The sequence below is a fragment of the Daktulosphaira vitifoliae genome, unplaced genomic scaffold (assembly GCF_025091365.1).
Source record: "Daktulosphaira vitifoliae isolate Bord-2020 unplaced genomic scaffold, ASM2509136v1 Scaffold_2, whole genome shotgun sequence".
NCBI lineage: Eukaryota > Metazoa > Arthropoda > Insecta > Hemiptera > Phylloxeridae > Daktulosphaira > Daktulosphaira vitifoliae.
In genome coordinates this window covers 38,327,821-38,349,170 of record NW_026099573.1, presented here as the reverse complement: position 1 = coordinate 38,349,170, position 21,350 = coordinate 38,327,821, and the positions used below count along the sequence as shown (strand labels likewise).

The window sequence follows — 21,350 nt, the reverse complement described above, 5'->3', positions numbered from 1 at the left end:
ACTGTCATTGAACTTATTTTTAGAATTTTTATTTAATCTAGTATTTCTACACAATTAATGCAATTATTTAGCTTCATGCTAAAAAGGCATTAATTTTCCTGTGATGTGTTTTTGATGACACTTATCCTCAGCTCACAGCAAATCTATTCCTTTTAAAGATACGTCAGAAGATCACAAATCGTATCTAGTTGAATAGATTGCTCTTAAAGATTGAAAAAATGTTATAATAAATAGTAAATATCACAAGATAAAAATACAATTTCAACATTTTTCCTGAAAATTTACATCTTTTCTTTTGATAATCACTTTTAACTCAAGAATTTATTCTCAAATTATTTAGCTTTGATGTGGATCTGAGAAGGTATTCATTTACCATGATATGTTTACATATAAATATTTTTTTTTGTGACTACCACTACTATTTCTCAACTCTTACCGAACAAATTTCTTTCAAAAACACATTTCTCTCAAAATTTAAAAACAATAGCTTGTTTTTTTATAAATGAAAGAAATTTTTCAAAAAATTATAAATTTTAAAATATAAATTTCAATATTTTTAAAGATTTTATTTTAATTGTCATAACTTTTTGAATAATAAACGAATTAAAATAAATTTTTTTTGTACAAACACCTTAGATGATTTCCTTTTATTTGATAAGTTTTATTTGAAAATTTGACCTTTAGCCTGTTCACAAGAAGAAGATTTAAAATAACAACTTTTGCAAAAATGTTAAGTTTTCAAGTTAAGTTTTGAAAATTTTCTATAAATGCTACGTTATTTAAACACATGTTAAACTTAAATTTATATTACGTACTATAATTAAAAAAAAATTGTCCCAACGACTTTTCTTCTATGTGCAAATTGCTGTCAAATTAAAAAAACATGTAATTTTTGTGTTAAAATTCTAGATTTTAAATTTCAAATATAAATTACTATAACTTTTTGAAAATATATGGAATCAATACAGGGTTTTTATAAATACTTTATACATATAAATTATATATATATATAAAGTATAAGTTTTTCATCTTAATTGTAAAATATTAATTTAGATGTTCCAGAAATACTGCGTCCTATATTTGCTAAATATATTAGCTTTTAATAAATACTTTAAGTATTTCTCTTTCATTTCGTATAAACATCTGACTCTTAACTTGCTCACTGGGAAAAAATTTAGCTACTAAATTAAAGTATCGTAATATAGAGTGATTTTTTTAATAGCCGCTCGATAGCTATTTTTACCAACTGGATTTCTCTTTAAATAATAATGTCATATATTTCTTGATTTATTAATTATAATAATTTTTTTTTATTTATCCTATATACCTTATACGGGTGTCAACTTTATTCTTTTTAATAGCAACATAGCCATAACATTGTAAAAAATTACAAGTTGATGACAACGTTTGACTAATTATTTCAGAAGTTATAGATATTTTAAAATATAGAATGGTGGGTTATCTTATTTTAATCATTACGCATTACTCTGTCACGCTCTTTCTCCTCTCTATGTTTGTTACTAATTTCTGAAGTGCTATTTCAAACATTGTTTTTGATCAGTCATTTTCATAATTAAATCATTTTCAAGGTGGTTAAATAGCTTAATCATCCTATAGGATGATTCTATCATTTGACGTAATATATAGACAAATTAATTGAAAAAAAAATTAAAACTAACCGAAGTATGGTGATTTTTTATACCAAAATAATATTTTTTGTTTAATTTCGGAGGTTGTTTCGATATAGAAGACAAACTGCATTTTAATTAAGTGTGATAATTAATAGAGAAATTAAACTGTATCCATTCAAGATATATTAATGCGTTAAATAATTAAATATAACTACTTGTCATTTACATGTGTGTAATATACAAAAAAATTGGTATGCAAATTATTTTGTTGCTTATTATGTAATTTTCAAATTATATTTCATATATGGTATAATAGTTTAACTTTTCACTTAATAATCCAAAAAAATGTGAGCAGTCAAGTGCAAATCATCACGATGGTTAAATTATGTTTTACAGTTATCCTAACTGCACTATAAAATGGTATTGTATTACAAATAATACTGTAACATGAATTTAATAAATAGATATTTTTAATTCCTACATACATTTTGTTGAAAAAACTGTATAAGACAAAGTTTCTAATAATGAAAATTAAAAATATATGCAAATGATAAATATGCTTAAATTTTGAAACAATAATTTCAATTTTATGACACTGGATGTCTAAAATTTTTCTTTATTGATTTATATATAATCTGTTCCTAAATTGAAACAATAAAAATACTAGCTTAAGTAAATAAAATATATTATGATTATCTGGTAAAAAATTAACAAGATTTATTATCATAATATGACTTAAATTTAAATAATCTATCATTTTTATTTAAATAAATAAATAAAAATTTTTTAATATATTTTCAATTTTATAAAAGAGCAATCTATTCATGTAGACTTGAAAATTTTGCTTATAAACAAAATTCATCATCTCAAATAAAAAAATTGAATTTTTTAGAAAAATAACAATAACTGATATTTTAATAACTAAAATATTGACAAGATAAATAACACAAATAATATTATAAGCAATAACAGTTAAAATATAAAGTAATATAAACTCAAAGGCGTGTCTATCATTTACTATCAAATTTATAGTAAGGGGTAAAACGAGAATGTCCCCATTTCACCTCAAAGTAGAGTACCCTAATTCACCCCAATGAGCGTACTTACTTTCGAACGTTGTTATAATTATAAATCGAATTTTAGTAATAAATTTGTGTCGGTATCTTTGTGAATTAATTGTATTAAAATAACCGTGTATGCTATAAAAGCTTTACGCGTTGTCTAACTCGCTTAAGAAAAAAAAAACATTCATATGTTATTTAATAATTTTATGACATATGTTATTGCTATGACTTATTATTTTAATAACTGAAAAGTATAATTGTTAAAAAAACTATTTTTTTAGATTAAATCGTGTATGAATAATTACCAGAAGTTATTATTCTTATAAACTACACTTACACGTACTATTAGTAAAATATACAAGTTGAGCAATTTTTGAGTAATTTCGAGTGTTACCGGAATACTGATGTGCATGGATTACTATTATATGTTCAAAAACTAAGAAGCTTCTAATTAATATATAGTAATATGTATCATAAAAAATTTAAGTTTTTGAGTTTTTCTAAAAAATTAGCATTGAAAGTAAAAAATAAAACTTTATAATATAAAACTTTTTTATAGACTGAAATTTAAATTTACCATGTTATTAGAAATATTTACATTTTAACCAGTATAACATTTTTTTTAACTTAGAATTAACGAAATATTTCTATTAAATTTCAAATTATACAATTTTTTTACATCAGTATGATAGTTATAATCTATAGAATATCAAATTTTTACTTTATTAGGTTAATAAATAATAGTATTTTACTATTGTTTAATGATTACATGCACATTGATAAAAATTAACAATCTGCGGAATTAAAATGAATGATTGAACGAAAGATTAACTAACGAAATATTGTTCAAAATACTTATGGTATTTATATGAGACTTTTTTTTTTTAATGTTTATACCTTTATATTCATATTAACTGTTTTAATAATTAATCCCGGTTAACTAACGGTTACTCTATTAAAATTTTGAGTCATAAACACAAAATAAGCATTTATTCAGTCAACTTGAACGCTTAATGCGAACCATAACAAGCGTAACTAATATTTGTATACGATGTTAAAAGTTTACAAATTATTCAATTTATATATGATTGCATAACTCAAATTATTATTATTTTTACCATAGTAAATATATTTATGTAGTTATCTAGTCATCTGATTTTGAAAGATTTTTTCTAATATTATGATAGCAATTGTAGATATAAATATTGTAAGTAAATTGTAAAATTAAAAAATACTGTGTGTTATTGTGGAAGTATTTCATACAGCTATATTGTCTAATTGCATTAACTCAAATATATTTAGTAGTTCTTTATAATGAATAAATAAAACAACCTGATTTTAATCTATTTCTACTTATTATCGTCAAAAATTAGAAAAAACACCTAAGCTTTAAAAATAAAAAAAAAATGTAACAAAATTGTTCTACCGTAAATAATTGCATTTTAAAAATATTTTTTTTTACATTTTTAAAATGCTATGTTTTAATAAATTGAATAATATAGAATTGGAAAAAAGTTAAATTTATTAATAATAGATTTTATTTTGTTGTGTTTATAAGTTTGTTTATTAAAAATGTCAATTTTTTATTGTTTTAGATTTGCGTTAAAAAATATATTGACTTCTTATGCCAGTTGGTTAGCGAATCCTTTAAAAAGACGTAGATTCATTATGCTTGGATTAATAGGTTGTATATTGCTATTTGTGCTTTGTCTTCAACACAATACTTCCGATGGAACTGAAAACTCAAATGGTTTACTTATGTCAAATTTTGAACAAGCAGAACTTCCTCGAGCAGCTGCAGTTTCAAGTGTTGTTAGAAAAATAAATGATGACGTTCAATTTGTTGAAGAACAGCCAGCACAAATTAGAATACAACAGCCTCAAATTAACGTTGTTTCTCAACAATTCCAACCTTATGTTCCGTCACATAGACTTATTCATTTGGATCTAAAAGGTGCACCTCCAAAGATATTATATTTACAAAAATTATTCCCGTTAATAAAAAAAATGGGGGGTACTGGCCTTTTAATTGAATGGGAAGATATGTTTCCTTGGAGTGGGGAATTATCCCAAATAGCTGCTGGAAATGCATATACTAGAGCAGAAGTTAAGGAAATTTTAAGGTTGGCTAAATTAAATAATTTGGACGTGATACCATTAATTCAAACTTTTGGTCATGTGGAATTTGCTTTAAAAACACCAGATTTTACCCACTTACGAGAGGTTCCAGAATCTCCTCAAGCGTTATGTCCATCATACAATGCATCAATAAAATTTGTAGAACAAATTATAGATCAAGTATTTATGAAACAACTTAAATAATTAATTTATTTATTAAACTTATCAACAATTTTTAGGTTATGGAGTTACACGGGAATATAAAATACTTGCATATTGGTTGCGATGAAGTGTTCCAAATAGGTGAATGTTTTAGGTGTAAATCAATAGCTAAGGAAGATTTATTTCTTTCACATGTTGTTAAAGTAGCAACCTATGTACGTACAAGATATCCGAGTACTATACCAATCATTTGGGATGATATGTTAAGACATTTATCAGTAAATTCAATGCAAATGTATAACATTGGAAAACTAGTTGAACCAATGGTAAAGCTTTTTATAATAAATATATGTTTTTTTTTAATTGTAAATTAAATTAATTTTTATTTTTTCAGATATGGGTTTACGCGGAAGATGTGTATAGATTTGTAATGCAAACCGTTTGGGAAAAATATCAGGCTGTATTTCCTCATGCATGGACATCTAGCGCATTTAAAGGAGCATTCGGAGAAACGCTATATGTTCCTAATGTCAAGCGACATTTGGAAAATAATTTAAATTGGTTACAGTTAATGAGTAATGAAGAAAGTCGATTCACTGGAGGATTTAAAGGAATTGTAATAACTGGATGGCAGAGGTATAAAAAAATGAGCCATAAACTATTAAAAATTTAAAAATGATTATTTTATTTAATAATTTAGATACGACCATTTTGCTGTATTATGTGAAACTCTTCCAGCATCAATACCATCTATGATTGTAAATTTAATGGCAGTATCTCATGGTTATATGAATCAATCTCTACAAGCGAAATTGAATGATGGTTTAAGTTGTGGTATATTTGGCAGCTCAAATGAATATGATGAAGATTTTTTAAGTTTAAAAATAGATCCTTACCTCTGGGAACAATTTTCTAGATGTTCTTTCCCTGGGTATCAGTTCTTTAGGTAACTAATATAATTAAAATTAAAACTTATGATTTTAATAATATATATATTTATTAATTATTTGACTAGGTTAACATATAGACTTCACTTAATTGAGGGAGAATACAATAAATTTATCGATGTAACAAAAAAAAAGCGAGGTTGGATGACTAATTATAATGTAGAGCGTGAATTTTCCACACCAATACGTGTTGACGAGCTCATGGAGGAATACGCTCACATTTATAGACCTTTATTGTCATTAGTTAAACCTATCCAAGAATCACTAACAGGTATTTTTGACAAATTCACGATATCTGAGTGGATCGAACAAAAAATTTATCCTATGGTAAAAGAACTTGAAAAAATACAAAAAGAGGCCCATGACCTAAAATTAAAAAAAACTTGGCCTAAAAGACCACTGCCAGTGTTAAAAGAATTAGCAAGAATTGGATTTTCTGACCATGATTCTCCTACAATTACATTAGATAAAATACGATAGTATAACTTTATATGATTTATTAAATTAAATTATGCATTACATTATCAAAAATTTAGATTTATAATGAGTTTGCAAACAGAAAATTAAGTAAAATTAAATTATAAATAAATAGAAGAACACACGGTAATAGTCGGAAAAGTTTCAGGGTTCTTGTTAAAATAAAATTTTTAAAAGGGTATTGAAACAAAAAAAAAAGTGATTGCTTATAGAATATGTTATTTTATGTCAAGTTCCAACTTTGTAAATATGTGCAATCTAGTAAATTAATTTTAATTTGTAAATATGTGATGACCAATTCATTAATTTGTATACTATTTGCGTTATATTTTTAAATTATTTATTATTTATGACATATTAACACTGTGGCATTGTAAAAATAAATCTTTTTAATAAATTTTACTATTATAGGTTGTATTTTATGTTGTGTATACATATAATAAATAATTTTTGAAATTTTTAATTATTAATTGTTGTACAATTATTGTGTGTTAAGGTACAATAATTAAAAATACAATTTTTTTTATTGTTTGAACTATTTATAAGTATCTACTATTTTTTGTTACCTTTCAGTTATATATTCTTGTGGATTTCTGTTTTAATTGTTTTCTTATTATTTATTTTAATTTAATGCTATGTAAATAGAAAGTCGTATTTATATATTATATTTTGTTACCTTTTCTCAGTTTTATTTTATAGTATTTACGAGTATTTCTTTGGAAAATTTCTCATGATTTCAATAATAATCTGTAAACTTTAAGTAACTAAAAATTTTTTTGTATTTTTAATGAATTATTTTGAAGATAAGATAAAATATTTTATCAACATTGAGAGTGTATCTTTATCATTACATATCCGTAATAATAAAGTACCAAAAAATATAAAAAACTTTGTTATTTTCCTATTATATTAACATGAAAAAAAATGTTTATTTTGGCGCCATTTCATTTAATTGTTTGTTTGATAATTTAATTAATATTGAGTTAATTAATAAAAATATCAAAATAATTATACATAACTAGATTAAGTATGATTTGTTATTCAAAAATTTTTTTATAAAAAAAAGTTTATACAAATGATTTAGTTGAATAAAATACAAATATTTTAGAAGTCAATTTTGTACTTAAAATTTTATTTTAGAATTAGTTTAAAGTTTTATTTGTATAATTTTTGCTTTACATCAGCTACATAGTAAACTTAATTGTTATTGATTCTTGATATTTTATATTCTTACAAATCACACCAAAGGTTAATTTGTACATCAAGTTATAATATGCAATAGTTTTAATACATAAATTATCTTTTTGAAATAAAAATACTCCCATTATTTTTCAAAGTAATATTTGTATGTATACCACAAAATATATTGTTGTATTATATTATGAATTTAATATATTGATGGCTTAATTTCAAACAGAGTGAAGTGCTTTGATAGCCTTTTTTCAATATTTTTAACACAATCTAGTGACTAACATTGAGTTTTTACATTTCAAATTTATACACAATAAATTTTACTTTAGAGTTAATGCAATTATAAAAATAACTAAAGTTCAACAAAAAGAAAATAACTCTTTTTTGCACTAAGCCATTAATATCATTATTCTATGTGATATTATGAATTATTTTAGTGAATTGTTTTAACTATTGTATATTAATTACACAAGTTTGAAGTTTTTTCTTGTAAATATATATAAAAATTTGTTATTTCAATTACATTTTATTTGTTAAGTGATGTGAATTTATTTTTTATTATTTTCTTACGTTGTGTAAATAAAATAATGTTTTTGGAATTAAAAAAATTATCGATGATACCTTTTTGATAGTTTATTTTTTAACCAATAGACAATATTTGATATAATCTTTATAGTCAATTTTTTCAATATAATTAAAGAAGCGAAATAATCAGAGTACAGTGATTGTCAAATAANTTAAAGAAGCGAAATAATCAGAATACAGTGATTGTCAAATAATTTTGCCATGGCAGGAGAAGAAAAACCTTTGTGATAAATATCATCATGGAAGATGTGCCCCCATACCACGAACTTTAATTTGCATTACTTCTTCTTCTTCTTCTTCTTTTTCTTTTTTCTTGTCTTAATTCCCTCTTCCCTCCACTTTAATTCGTATTACTATACCTGGATAAATTTATTTACGTATAAATAATAATCAAGACTTGAAAAAAATTCAAAGACTTAAAATTTAATTGTTGGATTAATAATTTTTTCATATCTGTTATTCTCGATAGCTTTTAAATTGAATCATATATAAAATTTTCAAAATAAAAAATATATTTGGTTAAAATGTTACAAAAATGAAAAAAATAATAATTTTCATTAAAAAATTTTTACAATTTAAACCTATTCTTAATATAAAAAACCCCGAACAGTTGGGTCGTTGCATAGGTTGGTTCAGTATAGATGCTATCTGACAATGATTAAAATCATTATCATAAAAATAGATTCGATTCAAATCTTTAGATAATGTTTAATTTTAAAAAATGGTGGATTATTTTAAAAGCAATATGATCCTGTTTATATCTCGATTACAAATTTTATATTTTACAAGTGTAATATATGTATAAATATTTATTATAGCAATGAAATATAGTATGTTATTNCAAAATAAAAAATATATTTGGTTAAAATGTTACAAAAATGAAAAAAATAATAATTTTCATTAAAAAAATTTTACAATTTTAACCTATTCTTAATATAAAAAAACCCCGAACAGTTGGGTCGTGGCATAGGTTGGTCCAGTATAGATGCTATCTGACAATGATTAAAATCATTATCATAAAAATAGATTCGATTCAAATCTGTAGATAATGTTTAATTTTAAAAAATGGTGGATTATTTTAAAAGCAAGATGATCTTGTTTATATCCTGATTACAAATTTTATATTTTACAAGTGTAATATATGTATAAATATTTATTATAGCACTGAAATATAGTATGTTATTGGTATTAAATAATTTAGTATTGTAATTTTTTCGAAAAAATAGTTATTACTTTCAAGACAAACTTATATAAAACATTTTTATTTTTATTTTATTTTTAACCATTTTATAATATTTTAGTATAATAATAATTGAACAAAAATTTAACAAAATATATTCAATAAAAAAATGTTGTTAAATTTGTTCAAATATTGTGGACCACTCTGTAAGACACTTTATACTGGTTGGAACAGATATAATTGTTATAACTTAACACAACATATGAATTACATAATATTTAAAAATTTTCTTTTTTAATCAATTTTTACAATGTATATTTAAAATATGTTGAAGTTATTTTACGCAATTACATGAAATATTAAAAATTTAATTTTTCATTAAAATTATTTTTAAGATTTGAAGATAGATAAGTTATACAGAAACATTTTTAACCAGAAGCTCTTATTTTAATTCAGTAGTTACATTTTTACAGCATTTTGAAGTTTGTTAAATTTTGATTTTTTTTAATCATGTACTGTTGCTAGTATTGCCAAATAAATAAAATAAAAATAAATATAGTTAGGATAATTGAAAAGTTTTCATACTTGTCTCAATCTATATCTTAGATATAGATATTAAAAATATCGGCAGTAATTATTTAGTTGTATAAAATAGAATAAATATATAGAATAAAAAGAGAAATAATGTGCAATCAAATATGACAATGAAATAATATTTGAGTTGATAGCTATAGTTATAACTATCTATTAAAATCCCAATTCATAAGAGTTGTTAGTAAAATCTAGATTATCCTACACATACATATGTAAGAGAAAGCGAGAGTAATTTGAATGCGATATACATTTATATTAAACTTACAATAGCTTTTTGATTTAGTCAAAATCTTTGATAAACAGCAATAATAGGCTATTAAATTTCATACTATATTGTTTTTAAAATAGAATAAAAATACTAATAATACAATGTTTTTTTTTCTTAATAAGGTAGAATGTTTAAAATATATATATATTTTCGAGGTTATGAGTATATCCATTTTATTAGTGAACAGTAGAGGATCCTGGGTGGTCTTAAGTGTCATGACCCCAATCAAAATACATGATAACTTATTTATTAGTATCTTCATAATTAAAAAAATTGCAAACTTTTTTATCTTCGATGCGAAGCTGAGAATGTATTGGTTTAATTCTCTTTTTTTTTTTTGTCTGTTACTACTTTTTTTCAGCTCTCACCGAACCGATTTCTTTAAACGATACGTCAAAAGATCACAAATCGTATCTAGTCGAATGCATTACCCTCAAAAATTGCAAAAATATCCCTCGTTCTACTTAAATGACGGAAATCTTTAAAAAAATTACAAATTTAAAAATTGCTAATTTTTGACATTTTTTCAATTTTTTTTCTAAAAACAGCCATTTTTTAAAAAATTACCAAATAAATATAATTTTTTTTATAGATGCATAAGGGATTTTTGATTACCTATCATTTGATATACTTTTTTTATAAATCTGATCTTTTACTTGTCCACAGAAAGGGATTCAAAATGACAACTTTTTCACAAAATATTAACTTTTTTAACTTAACTTTTGAAAGTGTTTCCGAAAACACTGACACATTTATATATATCTTAAATTAAAGCTAATGTAATATACTTGGTCATGGAAAAAAAAAATTTCGGACTTTATTTTGTCTTCACGGTCAAAATGGCTACCGAATGCTATTTTTGTATGAAAATTCTCGATTTTGTATTTTACATTTTTAACTTTATTATGCTATTAATTATACTTTATTATTGAAAAATGTATGGATCAATACAATTTTTTCATGAGAAGTAGTATTTATATACGTCTTTCATTCGACATACTTTAATCAGGATATAAATAAGAAAATATCAGATCATGTAGCTTTTGTAATAATCCATCAATTTTTTAAAATTAAACACTATCTAAAGATTTGCATTGAAGCATTTTTTTTTATGGTGATTTTAATCACTGTCATACTTACAAACTGTTATATTTGACCCAACTATGCCACGTTATCACTGTGCGTCGCGGCAGGAAAAAAACCCCTGTGCTGGGTTTTTCTTAGATACTCTTATTTTGAAATTCTAGTTTATGAAAAAAAAAATTGCGTCTTATGGTCAAATTAGACAACCACCATATAAACCGTATAAAAATTTTGTATAATCCTCATTTGTATATTAAAAGTTTTAATGTGAGAATTTATTCAATATATCTTTCTAAGAATTCAACTTAATTACATTAGTAAAAAAATTAATGTATATAATTTTAGATGATAAAATTAAGATATATATAAGTGTCAGATTTTCCGGAATAATTTCAAAAGTTCTATATGCATTTTTTAGATTTTAACGCCCTCTGTATTAATGAAAATGGTCCTACTAAAAAAAAAACTATGTCGAATAAAAGAATAATATAAATAGTACTTATTTAAAACAAATTATAATGATCCATAAGTTTTTCAAAAAGTTACAGCATAATAAAGTTAAAAATATTAATACATTCTCAACTTCGCATCGAAGCTAAAATAATAATTTATACTTCCTTTTAGTTTTGGATCTAAAATTTTACTTAATATTAATTAAATTAAATAAATAGTAGATAACTAAAAAAAAATTAAACAAACATTTTTTTTTTTCAATAATTTAATAATTTTATCAAATTTTATTATGTAATTATTAAATGTATTGTTAATAAATTGTAAACAAATGTTTTAAATGTTTAAAAATACTAAGTAGGTAAATTTGATAAAAAAGTTTTCTATAATAGTGATCAGTGGTTAAAATTGAATCAATTGAAGATTTCATAATAGAAAATTGATAAATGTGTTGTGCGTCATTAAGAAGTTCAGTTAATTAAACCAACAAAAATTTTATAACGGATATAAAGTGTATAGTGGATTCTCCCCTCTAACTTATGGTATAGGTATAGGTGATGTAAAACAGAATATTTAATCGTCTTTAGTGTAAATCACTTGTTTTAAATGTTTTATATTTATATAAATTTCAAGGTAGTGCAACGTTTCTTATCGTTGAACGATTATTTCTTTGCTTATTTGTTGATGTGGCTGGCTACGGATGTTTTCCGGATAGAAATTAAATTAATTTTTAAGATAAGTATTAGACAAAAATATTTTACAATGAATATTTATAATTTTTTAGTTTTCTTTATATTTCTTATTAATACCGTAATTTCTCAATCAAATAATGAAAATGGTAAGTTTTTTTATTATACATTCAATTAATTATACTTGATAAAATTTGTTTAATAACAACTACTTAAAATGTTTCTTTTACTTTGATGTAATGTACAAATACATGTTTGGTCTACTTACGGAAACTGTAATAGTTTGATAATAGTCGAATAGATAATAAAAAAAATTATTTTAAAAATCCACTTATAGTGTAAACTTTGAAATTAAAAAAAATTAGTATTTGACAAATATAATTAATATTCATATTTACTTGTTTGTACCTTAATTCCTTTTATACCGTCATAATACAAACATTTATATATAGCTGAAAATTTTTCAATGATTTTGAGACAATAATACTTAAAATATTTTCATATGGACTCATACAAAACATATTTCAATTATGATTATGAATTTTTATAAATGTAACATAATATTTATGTTATTTATATTTATAATATTAATATTGTACACCTTTGATATTTATTTCTTCAATTATTTTTTGCACAATTGATTAGATAACAAAACTTTTTTTTTTAAATATCTATAAAATGTGATTTTACACTTTTTCATTAAAAATTGAAATTATTGTAAAAACATAGTATTTAAAGTGTAATAAAATATTATAAATACATTATTTCTTGAGTCAATTGGTTCTCCCATCATTTTGAAACATATAGTTATATGTGGTAAGAATTCAATATTACAATAAATAATTTAAATTTATAGTTATGAACTCATGGTTAACCAATAGCAAATATTGGAAAGTTTTTATGTTTTTTTAGTCGTTAAAAATCATAGGGATAAAATTGAATATAATGTATGTTATTTAGATTATACAAATTTGTCATACTTTAATGTTATAATTCACTCTTTGAAAGTACTATTTTAAGTTAATAAAAAAATTTTTTGTGATTTAAATTTTTCCTTGAACGAACACAGAATATTTTTTTAATAAATTTTAATTAATTGTATAATTTTATTTTCACACACAACTTTTGATATGAATTTAAAGAAAAAAATTGATTTAGGGTATAAGTTCAAAGTAGGTCTAAAAAACAATTTTTTATTTATTTTAATATAAATGAGGTTTATACATTATATAGTTGGTTTTAAATAATTAATCTAATATTTTTTACTCCAATTTTTTTGTAGTTGTTTTATTTATTAAAAAACATTTTTTGAAAAAAAAAAATTAACTCTTAATCTATAGATCTTTTTTTACTCATTATAATTATACGTTATGATATTGAATTGGAAAAATACTAAATTTAACAAACATTATCATGTTATTTATTCATTAATTTGATTGTTGAAACTTACTACTTACTACTAACTGGATTTTTATCACATCAACATAGTATGAGTACGCTTTTATTTTTTATTTTATCTCAGTTTCTCTCATTACTCATTAAATAAGGTTCAAATCCCACTTGTAATACTTAATAGTATTTTTAATCATTTCGTTAGCTAAAACAAAATAAAAATTGTGTATAACTGTTTTATACTACAAATTATATACGATCGAAAAAATGTGCATTTTCACACCAAGTTACTATGTAATATTTTAAGAAAATATGCTATTGTATTTTAATTATAAGTACATTTTATTTCATGCACATGAAGAATGTATGACCCCATCTAACGAAAAAGGACATTGCGTCAATATTAAAAGTTGCCCTATACTTGAAAAATTATTAGTGTACCATAGAAAAAATATTTTAGTAAGAAATTTTCTTCGAAAATCAAATTGTGGCTATGAAAATAAAGTCCCTAAGGTTTGCTGTTCCTTAAAAAAAGATTCATCAAATTTTAATGATGATATTAGTTTAATAATTGGTCACCATAAAAATCATGTTGGTGGAAATACAACAACTATACAAACGGGAATCGAAGATATATTACTGAATCCATTGACTTGTGGACAAAGTAACGTTACACACGCTAAAGTTACAGCTGGAAGTGTACCTGCCAGTATAGGTAAAAAATTATGTTAATTAATTTATATTTTTAAGGTACAAAGGATGTGATTTATATTTTTCTAGGTGGTTGGCCATGGATAGTGGCACTTGGATATCATAGAACTAATGTAAAAACAAATCACCTAACAGAGTGGTTGTGCAGTGGTACTTTAATATCAAACTCATACGTGATAACTACTGCCAGATGTGTTACAAATATAGACGTTAGTTTGTACGTGTCCTGAAATTAAATTTCTTATCGAAGACTATATAAAACAAATAAAACAAAATTTCAATAGTAAAAATATGTAACAATTGTGGTTCGTACAGAAATTTACTTGATTTCATTGATTTTTAAACACGTGATGATGAAAATAAACTTATTTTCATTATTAATCCTTTTAAATTGATCGCAGTGTTTGATGATATTTTTTTTAAACTTAATTATTATATTTTTTATGATTCTTATATTTCTTGAAGGTTTGGACATTGTATATAATATAGAATCTTTTGGTTTTCATACCTAGTTTTGATCTTATTCTGCTTTTTTTCATGTATCATGATGTCTTTTTCAATTATTATATTAATAAGCTTTTATTTTAAAATATACGTTTGAATATTCTACTTTATCTGTATTAAATACATTTTTCTCTAATCAAATCTAATACCTCGTCATTTATCACTTACTCGATTTAAGTTTTCTGTATGTTTACCTGAAGTAGCCCATTTAAAAAGTTTAGCCTATTCTATTGAGTGAAATTTGATTTTTACACCGCTAGAATACCGCACTCTCTTTATGATTTTGGACTTGACTATTTACTACTACGGAGATTTTAAAATCTCGTAATTGTTAGTTTGAAAGATTGTTTTATGCGTGTATTAACATACAGGTTACCTAGTTTCGTTGTTGTATTCTCTATTATAAAATTTTTAAATCTTTGAAACGTTTTATTTGTTTAATTTAATTACTTAATTGAGCTAAGATAATTTTATGCATTTTTAAAATTAAGACATGAGGTACGTCTCGGAGACCTTAATTTAGATCCTAAAGTACCTGATGAGGCAGAAACAGTTACAGTTCATGTTGCAACGATAGCATATCATGACCAATACGACTCTAAAAAACGCACTGATGACATTGCAATTGTAAAATTGAAGACACCCGTTCATTATTCCAGTAAGTGATGAAAAATACAAAAAAAATTTATCATGTTATTTTCTATAATAGGGTGGTCTAGAATTATCATTTTAATTTTATTATTTGGCTGTGTTTCAATAGTAGCTTTTTAAAGAAGCTACAATTATAGAAACTTAATTGAAAAAATAACCTATTTTTACTTATACTATACCTATAACTATACCACTTGACCTAAAATAAATAATTAAAAAAAACCAGCATAGTGGAGTGGCGGCACAGTGGGGTCGTGGCATAGTTGGGTCCAGTATAATTTCTTTTTTTTTAATTGAACAATGATCGAAGCTCGAAGTATATTTCGAACTCACATTACTCTTTAATTAGAAATGTTCTTGTTTCATCACATGAATTTGAAAAATTCTTGATGATATGACTGAATTTAGGTTATCATATAATATCATCATATTCCATGTCCTAGATAGTAATTTAAAAAATAATTCTATAAAAATGTTTTTTAACATTTAGCCATTTAAGGAAAAAAAACTACATACTTTTAATAGTGGGAATCACACACCTTTAGTTATATTATTAAACAAAAAAAAAAAAACATTTTCAAAAATAATAAAACCATTCATTTTAGTTTGTAATAAAGTATCTGGAAATTGAGAAATACTATATTTTGAGTAATTTATTCTATATAGTTATATAAGCATTTACAGGTGGCCCAGCATTCAATAACAACTTAAATAACTTTTGTTCTAGTTAATTTTTTTTGCAAATTTTTTTTTTAATAGTTAATATACTCGAGGGATATAATAATAATTTAATTAATATCATTTTTATAATTAAATTTAAAAAAAATTAATTTTAAAAATTTACGAAAAATGTTTAAAAACTTTTTAAAATAGCCATTTTTTAGAATAGATTAAAAAAAATAATTTGGTGAAAAAATTCTCATTAATATTTGGTTTTCAATAATTTTTTGTAACATTTTAAATTTCGCAAAAATTTGAATTTTTCTGTATTTATTCTACGGTATTAACCATTGACTATGTTATATAAAAAAGGACAGAAGTAAACACCACCTTTTCACACTAAATATGATATGAGTATGAATATTATTAACATTCCAATGACTGGCTTTAGTTCAACTAAAAAAAACGAACAATACCTATTATTTAATAAGTAGTTATAACTACTTTAGTTTATAGTGATTAATCACAGATTAGAAAGATTTATTGCATTATTCTAAAAGCAACATGAACCTTATTTCCTCTTTTATATCCTAAATATAAGTTTTATAATTTATAAGTATAATACATGAAAAATATTTGTTATGTTATTAAATTAAGTATCAAACTTATATTTAATAACTGTGCACTGTATTTTTACGGAAAATTATAAAAAAATAAGTTGTTATAGTTTCCGTAAAAAAAAATTTTTCCTTAAATCCTACCATTTATGCACAACCATCCTCCATAGTTAAAATACATGCTTTTTGTATAAAAAATCCATCTCTCATGTTTTCTTTTTACAGTCATAAAGAATTTTTGCAATTTTCAATTTTAATCCTATATGTATATTAAATGAATAGGCTTTCAAAAAAATTGTTTTAACTATCAATGGCTTATGATACATTGAAGTAATGAAATACAGAGTGATTTTATTAATAGTAGCTACTCAAATATTCTTAAAAATATTCTCAAAGGGGAAACAAATTATTTAAAAAATAAAGTAATGAAATATGGGTAATTTTTTTGATTTTAAAAATAGACAAATTTTTGGAGATATCATTTACTAAGAACAAAGGAAAAAAATTTCAATTTGTGATCTTTTGACGTATCGTTGAAAGAAATAGATTCGATGATAGCTGAGGACTTTTGGTGTCAAACAAAAAAAAATAAAAAGAAACACATAGTAAAATAATTTTTTTAGTTTCGCACCAAAGTTAAAATAATTTTATTAGTTTTGTAGCAATACTAGATTAAATAATGATTCTAAAAATAAGCTCAATTATAGTACCAAGTATTCTATATAAATAAGAAATTATTAAATTAATTTTAGTACTTATTTTTACTATTCCTGTATAATTTTTTAACTACGCCTGTCAATTTAAATACGCGTCAGACATATCAATATTTATTGTCAATGTAACTTAAAATGGAACACAATTATCATAGTTATAAAAGTTTTTATCGTAAAAAAAAATCGGTCCAGTGAGTATTGAAAAAAAGTAGTGACAGACACACACAAAAAAAAAATTATAATCATGGTAAACTTAATACCTTCTCGGCTTCAAATCGAAGCTAAAAAAACATATAAATAAAGAGTTGTAAATCTTAACTTTTCTTTTTATAATGTATCTATAGTGTTTTTATAACTATAAGAAGCTACTAGAGCAACATGGTCAATATATAGAATGAAAATTCTGTAACGTTGAATGTAATACAGTGTGATTTATTTAAAACACTATCCCTAATTTTAGTCTAATGGAGAATTTTATAGAATAATGCACAATTTTATCAAATATAATTTATTTCTTAGAACCATAGTAAATATCAAGTTTATACTAATAAAAAAGTTGTCTCAGATTATATTTTTGGTGTAACTAATGGCCTATTTATAATTTTGCATTCAATAAATATAAATATAAATGTATATATATTATATACATTTCGTTGTTATGTAAAACGCGCTATTAATTTACCTAATTTGAACAAAAAAATTAGGTATTTGTCTTTTTTCGCCTATTTGTACTATTATTGCTTTTATTAGTCCATTAGGGGCCATAGCGTGCTCTCCCTAGGAGGAGGTTTTCTTAATCATTTATACTCCGGGACGGGTGGTTAGTCTGTCGCCGGAGAGTGGGATGGCGACTCCAATTACCGAACTGATCTCTCGTTCGGCAAATGAAGCCCCCCGTGACCGAGTTTCGAACCCGAGGCAGTGCGCGTCAAGCACTGCCGCATTACTGACTCGGCTACACCGTCCCATTTGTGCTTTTATATGAGTAAAAATGGTCTATAAACTGACAAAATGCTTTAAAATAAAAAATTTGAAAAAATGCAAAATTAAAGTTTTATTATTGAATTCTTCTTTACATAAATTGAATTTTGTGGTTAGAGAGCATCATCTAAGACAAACCTAAAAAATATTATATGAACTAAAATTGGGACTAATAGAAACAGTTTCTATGCTTCAAAAAAAAAAATTATATTTATATCGGTACATTTTTATGGATAATTCATTATTTGATGAAAAATGTTTGGTAGTATCCATAAATATGAATATTAATAAATCATACTGTAGATATTAAATGCTTATTAATTAAAAAATTTAATCTTTTTTAGAATACATTCAACCTATATGTTTACCTTCTTCAACAACTTTAAAAGCGAATTCATTTGATAAAACCTTGCAATATGTTGCCGGTTGGGGTGCTACATTACTTGGTATGATTTATCTAATAAATATTTGATACTCTTTAAATTTTTAAGAAAGTAACATATAACAAAATGAATAATATTCATAATTTTCTTATTTAATCTTTATAATCTTCTGTGGAAGATTATAAAGCTTCCATGGGTATGTGAAGGACATATTAGTTTTAAACTACTTCTAGTAGTAAAAATTGGCGTAATAATTACTTAAGTAATATTATAAATAGGGAAAATGAGTAGGGTAGGACAGTTTATAATACAATAAGGATTTATTAATAAATACTTTTCTACTTAGAATATGTAGTAAATAATAAAAAAAAATACTGATTGAAATAATAATTAAAACATTTACGAAATACATAATATGTACTTCATAACATATAATACAAATCAAATTATTTTGTTAGATGGACCAAAGAATAATGCCTTAACAGAGGCTGAAGTTTCAGTGGTTAGTAATGAAGAGTGCAAACGTATATTTGCTAATAATTTAACTATCCAAGAAGTACATATTTGCGCAGGGAATTTAAAAGGAGCAAAACATACATGTTCGGTAAAGATAAAATATTAGATAATGCGTTATTTAGTTTTAAAATTCATAGTAACTCAAAAAAAGAAATATAAAATCTAATTAATGATAAAAAATTATTTAATTTATTAAAATTAGTTATATTTTGTTGGTCTTGTATGAGCATGATAATAATTGAGTTACTATAATATTTATTGAATAAAATGATATAATATAATTTTTTTTCGGGATATGAGTATGAGGGTTTTACGAGAAGTTATAAAATATAGAAAAGCAAAGTGATGTTTGAACATTTGTTAATATAATAATAATTTGATACAGAAATTATTATGATTAATTATCATACATAGATTATCAACAACGCCACTCATACCAGTAGTTATCTAGGCTTGTGCTAACTGTGAGTCGTGTCAATAAATATCTCAAGTAGTATAGGAACCACAAGTGGGTTCTCTATCTACACAAGAGAGTCTTTATTAGTATTGACGTATGGTCAATTAAGGTAACCCACTCAAAGATTGGACTAGGCTGGCTAACTTCATATAAACGTTATTGATTCACTTTAATTATTTAAACATTATTTTTTTCTAGAGATCACTTTATTTTTTTGGTTTCCTACTTAATTTATATTCTCATTACTTTTGACTTCAAACTTTATAAATATTTGGTGAAATATGAATTTACCTTACTATATTAAGAGTAAGGTTGAAAAAAAGAATATACTTTAATTTTCTATATAAATTCGTATTTTGTCAAGCTACTTTTTGCATTCGTTGAAAGTTCATAAAGGTGAAGTAGTAGTGAGAGAGATTGGCAGTTTTTATTGCCTTTTATATTAAATTTAATTCATCTATATATGCAAGAAGTTTCACGACCTTTTACTATTATCTGTTTATAGCTCAAATGTGTCACTTATTACATATTATTTTACTTAAATAATGTAAAGACCATTTTTACATATATTTTATCAAATTTGAAGGGTAATAATAAGGAATTTCTACAAAAAATATTTTATCATCAACTACTAAAGATTTTAACTAAACTAGAAAACTATTTCTTTTCCTATTAACAGATTTATTTATATAAAAATAAACAAAACGTGTTTATTATAATTAATTTTAGAGGGATGCCGGAGGACCATTAACATGGAAAAAAGACAACCAATATTATTTAACCGGTATTCAATCGTTTGGAGATAAATGTGGAGAATCTGGATTTCCAGCTGTTTATACTAGAATGACAAAATATTTGAATTGGATTATTTCTAAAATTAATTATAACTAGCTTATTTTACTTTTAATTTAATATGAACTTTTGTACTTTTTTAATATGTAGTTGTGATGATATAATTTTAATAAAACAAAACAATACAGTTTAACCCACTCAAGTTTGTATCGAAGCTAAAAAGGGCTCCAAGTAATTATAAATTGAAATTAGTTTGCTAGCTTTCATTTAAGTCCATTATTTTTTAGCTTCCACCAATGTCAAAAACTTAATTTTTATTTTCTAAAGACATAGTTTCATAGATAAAGTTTCTAAATAGTGTTGTGTTCAACCCAATTTACCTTACCATGATTTTTTAGTTAACATTATGAAATCGACTTTTCTTTTCAATATAACTAAAAATTGTAGTCTTGCATTAAAAATAATTTTGTTTTCTTCTATCTTCAAAGATATAATAGCTGCAAACTTTATAAAATTAAAAATAACATTGTTATC

General features: G+C 23.5%; 2 protein-coding genes across 2 annotated transcripts; both read left to right on the top strand.

The window, feature by feature from the left end:
- Nucleotides 1-4,290: 4,290 nt before the first annotated feature.
- On the top strand, nucleotides 4,291-8,210 carry LOC126898628 (hexosaminidase D-like). The gene is made up of 5 exons (XM_050672876.1): nucleotides 4,291-4,993; nucleotides 5,053-5,301; nucleotides 5,370-5,611; nucleotides 5,676-5,921; nucleotides 5,991-8,210. The coding sequence occupies exons 1-5, from the start codon at nucleotides 4,364-4,366 to the stop codon at nucleotides 6,400-6,402; spliced, it is 1,779 nt and encodes a 592-aa protein (XP_050528833.1). The 5' UTR covers nucleotides 4,291-4,363; the 3' UTR covers nucleotides 6,403-8,210.
- Nucleotides 8,211-12,376: 4,166 nt separating this feature from the next.
- Nucleotides 12,377-21,009, top strand: LOC126898638 (venom protease-like). The gene is made up of 7 exons (XM_050672889.1): nucleotides 12,377-12,588; nucleotides 14,193-14,546; nucleotides 14,612-14,759; nucleotides 15,538-15,704; nucleotides 19,013-19,114; nucleotides 19,510-19,655; nucleotides 20,754-21,009. The coding sequence occupies exons 1-7, from the start codon at nucleotides 12,435-12,437 to the stop codon at nucleotides 20,913-20,915; spliced, it is 1,233 nt and encodes a 410-aa protein (XP_050528846.1). The 5' UTR covers nucleotides 12,377-12,434; the 3' UTR covers nucleotides 20,916-21,009.
- Nucleotides 21,010-21,350: the final 341 nt, after the last annotated feature.

Coding starts and splice junctions, on each gene's coding strand:
- LOC126898628 (XM_050672876.1), top strand. CDS start 4,364: ATGCTTGGATTAATAGGTTGTATATTGCTATTTGTGCTTTGTCTTCAA. Junction 4,994..5,052: donor TAGAACAAATTATAGATCAA/GTATTTATGAAA, acceptor AACAATTTTTAG/GTTATGGAGTTACACGGGAA. Junction 5,302..5,369: donor GAAAACTAGTTGAACCAATG/GTAAAGCTTTTT, acceptor TTATTTTTTCAG/ATATGGGTTTACGCGGAAGA.
- LOC126898638 (XM_050672889.1), top strand. CDS start 12,435: ATGTGGCTGGCTACGGATGTTTTCCGGATAGAAATTAAATTAATTTTT. Junction 14,547..14,611: donor AAGTGTACCTGCCAGTATAG/GTAAAAAATTAT, acceptor ATATTTTTCTAG/GTGGTTGGCCATGGATAGTG. Junction 19,115..19,509: donor TTGGGGTGCTACATTACTTG/GTATGATTTATC, acceptor TTATTTTGTTAG/ATGGACCAAAGAATAATGCC.